The 7,645-nt window shown below is 40.0% G+C and overlaps 1 protein-coding gene across 1 annotated transcript in view; it reads left to right on the forward strand.

The window, feature by feature from the left end:
• The window catches only part of LOC103802264 (calcitonin receptor-like), a 68,887-nt gene that overhangs the window by 12,556 nt on the left and 48,686 nt on the right, over nucleotides 1-7,645 (forward strand). Inside the window, exon 3 of the mRNA XM_009074722.1 lies at nucleotides 1,184-1,294. Within this exon, the coding sequence (XP_009072970.1) occupies nucleotides 1,184-1,294 (111 nt within the window). The remainder of the gene's footprint in view (nucleotides 1-1,183; nucleotides 1,295-7,645) is intronic.

Here is a 7,645-nt window from a genome sequence, read left to right on the forward strand (position 1 = left end):
AATATATCTCCTGAACAACATCTAATCTGGAAAAATAATCCACAACTGTTTTGCTTTACAAACAATTATTGGTGCAAATTTGAACAACTCAGATGTCTTTTTTACAGCTTTTTTGCTTCAGTAAGAAAACTTATATGTAGATAATCTCAAAAGCACCAGAACAATTAGCTACCCATATTTTATTAACTTTCAGCAGTTATTAGGTGCCTTCTGAATGATCTTTTCAAACACAGCCTACATAGTTGTAACAGCAATTCTAATAATCCCTTGGGACCAGAGCAAAAGAGCCAACGTGTATCTTCTCATTCTATTTCCCTTAACCTAATGGTCATGATGATAAATACCTTTTCCCCAAGACAAACTGAAAATAACTAAGATGTGTAGGGTTTTGTTAATGTGCTTCTTGAATGAATCCACAATGAGTCAGAAAATCGTGTTACAGCAAGCAGTCCTGCAGCCCAATTTCTGAGGACCATAGGATGTAATGTATCTGTAACTGGAATCAAGAATGAGTTGTATTCTGCCTCCCTAGCATTGCTGTTGTTTGTGGATCTGGGAACAGCTCCTGTAGGGAACACAGCCTTGACAGCACTACCTTCTTACAAGGGACACAGTGAGGACAGAATCACAGCATGCCTATCTAGACAACATCAGCAGGCAAAATTTGCCGGTAACAAATAAGTTTTGCACCTGTTTCACTGGATCTGTAGTTACATCACAGATCTCTGGTGTTGAACAAGACAACAGCCCTTCAGGGACCTGTCTCTGCAAATGTTACATTTAGCTGGGCCATCCCCACAAACCCTTCCTACCTTTACTTTTCAAAGGTATGATTTTCAGACCTACTGAACAGCAGAGGGCGAAGTACCACTAGTGTACATGCATACAGTTGAGGGCAGAGGGAGAATCAAGAAGAGGAATTTGTAGGGTTGGACCCTACATTCACAGTTCAGTTCAACAGGCCTTGACACATAACTCTCTAGGAAAATGAACACCAGTAACATCAGGTCACAAAACACAAGTAGCTTGTAGCACCTGAATGCCACTCAAAGTGCAGCAATAGCAAGGGGGTTTGTTGCTAGAAGAAAACTGCAGGCAGCAATATTCCTCAAGAGACTAGAACAAAGCAGTTCAGGAGTGACTGTGTGTTGAATTAACTCCTGCAATCCTCTTAAATATCCAGGTTTGTTCTGCAACCGAACATGGGATGGCTGGTTGTGCTGGGATGATACACCTGCTGGAAGGGTCACTGCTCAGAATTGTCCAGATTACTTTCCAGACTTTGATCCAACTGGTACAGTATTTCTTTTTTATCATCTTACCTTTCAAAGGATGTCTTCAGAACACTGATGCCATTGAGTGGAAGCATGTTTCCAGTGGCATTTTTGCAGCACTGTGAAATCTCAGACGGTTTGGCCGAAATTAAGACATTTCAAGCTTTTGGGTTCCCTAATTTATATATTTTCATTTGTGAAATATTTTCTATGTATTTATATTTATGTAAATGTAACCCTTGGATTTATGGAACCTAGTTTATGAAAATGTCAGCTTCTGAGTTATAATATCAAAATATTTGCCACACCTCATTCTAAGTTTTTATAATGGAAAGAAGAGGCTTACATGCATGAAATATGTATCGGCATGTTCTTTGTTCAGTCTTTATTGGAAAATATCAGCTTATGGAAGAAGATGAACAGAAATAATGTTCTTTCAGTGTCCAAGTTTCACTTGTTAATTGAATTTTTGATACAAATACTAGCAGCCATGCCAACTAAAAGAAGCAATTCAAGAACATTTAAAAGGATGCGTGAAAGCAAAAATCAAGGACAGAATTATTGCTAAATAGGTATGAGAAAATATTAGGCACAAATACAACTCCACGAAGAGTACAGTTTGCAAAAAGGCACAGTTGTACTTCCTGTGCTGAGGACATGTTGCTTATAGGTGGTGCTTGATGCCACAGTGTGCTGAATCCCACATAGACACACTGCACCTATTGCAGTTAAAATCTATGAAACTAAACATTTGGGACAGAAGGTAAAATCTAAATCTAAAAATTTTCAACAAGCTTAAGCCAAAGTGTATATGCTCAACTGGAAATGAAGGAAACAGACTATTGCCTCGTTGTGAGTTAATTAACCAGTACCATTAGCTAAAACTGTTGATTTTCTTGAGTTATTGCCCATTTAGAAACAGAGGAGTTACCAGGGTGGATCAGACCCAGTATGCATTTTACTGAGTCCCATTTGCAGTAGCAGACAGATTGATCAACATTTCTGTTCTTCATAAATCAGTCTGTCCATGATTAGAGGATACATGTAGTTATAGGAAACTTCCTGTGTCAGACCCAGTCTGAGGGGATTCAAACCTACATTCCAACTTTGGTGGAGGAGCGTCCCTCTTTCCAATGGAATTAGGCATTGGACAGGATGAACTGAAGGATTTACATCCTTGGGAAGTGAGCTCGTGTGTCAGGGTAACTGTCTACCTTCTTGTGGGAATACCTTGAGATAACCCCACAAATCTTTACAGAAGTTTACATCCCCAAGACAGGCAATAGGCACCAAATCACAAGGTCTTGACTTTTGTGTCTTTTTGTGCTTTCTGACTCACAAGTCAACCTCTTTTCTGTACAGTGTCATGGTTTTCAAGGAGTCTTGCAGGAGGGCCGTGCTCAAGGCTCATCATTGGAGCACCTGAGGGGGCACAGGCTCAACTGGAGGAATGCCTTCCATTTAGGTCTTCCTCTCTCTGGAGAAGTGCTTCAACCATTAGGCTGTTTTCAGAAAAGAAGCCAAAAGAGCATTTTGAAAGAATTGGCCAAACTTGGTTCAGTTCCCAGACAGAAGTGCCCACATTCAGGAGACAGCGTGAGCCTACACAAGCCTTTTCCTGCATGCATGTTAGAGGTGCCTCTTGGATAATGTCTGTACCTTCCACCATATCATTCATTTTATTGTCCCCATATGGAAACAGCTCCTTTTATTAGGAAAATTTACTAGAAGGCTTCTGCTTTCCCTAGTTCTCATAGAAGCAAAAAAAGCCCCTGGCACTGACAGTCTTAGTTTGTGTATACGCCATGCAATGCTCAGCTTATATCTGCAAAAGTGGATGTTAGGCAGCCCTGTGATCACAGAGTTTCCCCATGACTTGAAGTCCTCATCCCTTAGTGGATGAGGGTGATTACAGCACCGCTCTCCTGCTCGCTCCCAAGCCACTTATTTTCCAGCTTTTCCACTTGTCCGTTTGTCTCCAGTGACTTGTTCTGAACTAATTGCTCTGCTATAACAGCACTCTTGAAAGTAACACTTGAAGCCATCCATGGAGAAGCATCTCACTCCACTTACTGATGCTTATTAACACCAAGGTCTGTGGCTCTTATGACTGATTGCAAATCAATCCTTAATGTACAGATGCCTGCTACAGAGTCTGGCCCACAGTGTGTGTGTGTGTGTGTGTGTACACTATGGTTACTCTTTCTGGCATGCTTTAAGACTTGAGATTTGGGAAGTTTTTTACTATTCCCATTCTCTGTACACAGCCATAGGAAGAAAAGCCTGCTTCAGTAATTAATTTCCTACTGTTCTCTCTGCTGTCCTTTTTAAGAACAATACCTTTGGATTCAGTGTTTTCCCCTGGCACATCTCTCTTCTCCTTGTCAGCGCCTCTGTCAGCTGCTTTGCCTGCAGGGACTTGATAAAGTAAGAGGGATACAAGAAATCACGGGGGTGTCTACAAGTCTTTCAGCTGCTAATGGAAGTGGCTGCCACTTACAGGTAGCCAAAAGCACAGACTGAGCTGTCCTGAAATATCTGTCAGGTTTTGTGCCACAAGTCATTATTTCCTGTGGTAACTCATTCCTGTTAAACAAAATACAGATGGATTTTCCAATGAGAAACAGAAAATTCATCCTAAAGAACATTTCCCATGATGAAAATTGCAGTGAAAATTGCATGATGAAAACTGTCAGATTTCCTCCCCATTGAGTCTTTGTGACATCCAACCACCTCAGCATGTGTTTCAGGCATGCAAGTAACCCCATGGACTTCTGAAGCAAGCATTTTATGCTGTACTACTTTGGGCTGCACCAAGATCTGCAGAACCACTGTGTATCAGCTCATTGATAGATAAGGCACTTTTGTTAGAGGCCACATATAGCTCTGAGTCCTGGAATAAAGTGATGTCCTTCAACTAGATTTTTATCAAGGCCAAGAAGAAATTGCTAGAGTATATTTGAAAGTAAACAAGGTGAAATCATATTGTGCAGAAAAGAATGCAGAAACAAAATGAAGGGGAACACACTCCGTGTTCTGTTCATTTTGCGTCTGACAACTTCACAGTTAGCTACCAGGTGTAGTCCCACTTATTTCACTGAACTTAGATCAGTTTGTACTAGATAGGAATCTGTGTTCTGAAAGAAGCAATCTGTTTCTTGCAGTGCACATCATGCCCAATGTGATAATGCATAAAAACAAATCGATTTGTCTGGAAAACATACCAAGACCTACTGCTTTAATGCCAGTGACAGCAGGAAATTCATTGTCTCCTCCACTCCTGGCTGTGAAGCTCTAAGCAGGGCTGTATTATACACACCTGTTCAAGCAACATGTATAGTTTGTCTTTAATTGTATTTTATATTCATATGTTAGACAGGTTAATCTTTGGTGTAATCCTTCTGAAATGGTTTCACATCACACCGAAATTGCCAGGAGTTGAGTGTTATAGGAATGTAGTATGTAATTCATGCTGGCAACATTTTTGCTAGTGAAACAAATGAACAAAAATGTGTTGTGGATCTAATGGCCTTTTAGGAAGGCAGATTTGCCAGGGGCATCAGGAGGAGCCAAGCATTGCCTTGTGTCGTCCATGGGCTGTTGGGTTTGGGGCAGGGGAGTGTTATATTGCTCACCTTGCTGTCCCTGTACAGTACATTTGGTCAGGGTTAATTTGGTGCTGTCACATAGCAGTGGAGGAGAATGTGCAAGGCAGACATACCTTTTAATTTCACTTTTACTGTCTTTACTCTTTGGCAAAGAGCAGTGGTTAAGAGCAGTAGTCACTTCTTTGTGAGCCCAAGTTGCATTTAGCAAAAGTCCCCTCAGTTCTCCACTTTGTTTGGTTTCAGTCTTTAGTCCTCTTTTGCAAACTATTACTCATAACTCTTCATGTAGCTCCAGGAACAAAGTTTCTAGAAGTGCAATTTGGAAACAGATCCAAATGTATCCATAAGGAATTACTCAGATGATGATTATTGTATTGCGACTTTTCACGATCAAGGAACATGGAAGTACAGCCTTGCCTTCCTGCTCTGACTCTGGAAGATCCCTTCTCCTGCCACTACAAAATGCTAATTTCCTAACTCTGTCTAAAATAGACAGTTCCAGATTTCTGCTGATGCTATTTTCCTGTCTTGAAGTGATATCATTTAGACAGTGATAAATAAGACCAATCTGAATTCTTTGTCCAGCTGCTTCTTTTCCTCATACCCTTCTGTGTATATCTCTCCTGCTTCTTAGCAAGCTTGACAACTGTATTTTAAAAATCAATTCTTATCCCACAGTGCACAATATGACTATTAAACATACAGATTCTGCTGACTGAGACTCTGAACATAGTGATAATTCTTCATTTATTAGGACACTAGAATTGAAGTTTTCTAGGGTCTCCATTGCATTATATGAGATGATTTTTTTCATTTTTGAATATTTTACTGAGAATGTACGTAAATCAGATGTGCTACATCAGCTATTCCCTCATCTGTAAAACTAAGGATCTGCAAAACTAAACTTTACAGGTCCACCCAAACAATGGCAAAGAATCTAATATCTAGTATGTGCTGAGCGTGCACTGACAGTGGCTAACTTCTTTCTACTTTCAGCCTATAACTCAGCAATAAATAAAAAATTCTTTTAACATGTGCTAGCTATAGAGTAGGTCTAGTTGTAAAAAGCCTGATTGATAGAGTTATCATGTTTGTTCCAGAGTTATTAAGATATTTGTTACATATAAATGACTGAGCTGTTTTTACAAAAATATGATTAATAAAAGCACTATTGGTGACACAATGCCACACGCAAAACTATTGCTACTGATTAATCTTTCTAGATACTTCACTACTCTTATGAAACTGTCCTTGTGGATGAGATTTCTCACATCCATTTTTTCCAAGACAGCACTTGAATTGTCTGTCTTGCTGAGCTAGCTGCAGAGATCCTTCACAACTGCCTATGAATTACGTAACTCTAAGGTTGCTAAAGTCAGGTGAGACGAATGCCATGTAATGTCACTGTTCATCCACTTTGAACAGTGTAATGCTCAAGTAGTGCCCTATCCAAGTTCATATGGTACAGAGCCTAAAAAAATTAGTGTTTGCATAATATTTTAATAATCTTAAAGTCCAAACTTCCATTTTGCCTTGCTAGTGTTGCCTTACCCATCCTTTCACATGTATATTTCTTTGGAGTTTACCAGATTCTTCTGCTTAGCCTAGAAAACCATCACATGCCCAAGTTCACAATCCCTCATAATCATACTGGCTACTGGCCATTGTAGAGCTACTTCCAGTAGAAAGCGGTTGAATTCCATGCTCACATCTTGATTTCTGTATCAAACAATAGATTTAGAAGAGATGTTTCATCAGTTTGAATCACTGGGATAGACAGTGTTTCTGTATTAAACAATAGATTTAGAAGAGATGTTTGATCAGTTTGAATCACTGGGATAGACAGTAGGGAGACTTATTCCCCAGATCTGTATTTTGATGTCACAGCAAGAAATCCACATGGCATGGCTACTTTCAGACTAAGATCAGTTGTGTTTATCTGGCTACGAGGAAGAGTATGGGGCAAAAGTTTGTCTCTGAGTTGCAGAGGCCACATTAAACTTTGGCAGAGTGCCTGCCTAGGCACTGAAGTACAGAGATTATGAATAATATTACCATTACATTCTGTAGCATATTAGCAAAAGCCGTGCACTTTGCAGAATGCATGAAATAGGTGCAATATTTGTACACTGTTCCATGGTAGCATAAGCATTAATCTTTTATCTATGACTGAAAACTTTTTCCAGCTTTAGATAGTATCTGGCAACAAGTACATAGGGAGTATTGCTACACAGGCAGCCTGAGATTATCTCCAAGCCGCAGCGATGGAAGGCTGAGATAACATGTACTGTTCCTCTTGGTGTGGCTGATGCACGTATTGATCTTTAGCGAGTCCCCCAAAACAATGATTTGAAACCCACAATAATTTCAGAAATATGCTGTGTTTTGAAGGATTATCTAGACAGAGTAAGGTAGTTCAGTCTATGCAATCCTTACCTTGCCCATATTATCAGTTGCTTTCCATAGGGTGTAGAGAGGGTATATGAATCTTCCAAACTGATAGAACCGTTAATCAACAGATGAAGAAAGATAAGTGGAAACATTGACCACAAAAAATGAAAATGTGTATGTTCAAATGGTAATGACTCCGTAAAAGTGTATTGGCTGGGACTCCCATCTGGCTAATGCTTGAGGAAAGGCCAAAGGAACTAGGCCAAAACTTGACAGGTGATTAGGAGTGACTGTCTGCACCTGGCTAATGCTTGAGGTAAGGCCAAAGGAACTAGGCCAAAACTCGACAGGTGATTAGGAGTGACTGTCTGC

Source organism: Acanthisitta chloris, unplaced genomic scaffold (assembly GCF_000695815.1).
Source record: "Acanthisitta chloris isolate BGI_N310 unplaced genomic scaffold, ASM69581v1 scaffold2315, whole genome shotgun sequence".
NCBI lineage: Eukaryota > Metazoa > Chordata > Aves > Passeriformes > Acanthisittidae > Acanthisitta > Acanthisitta chloris.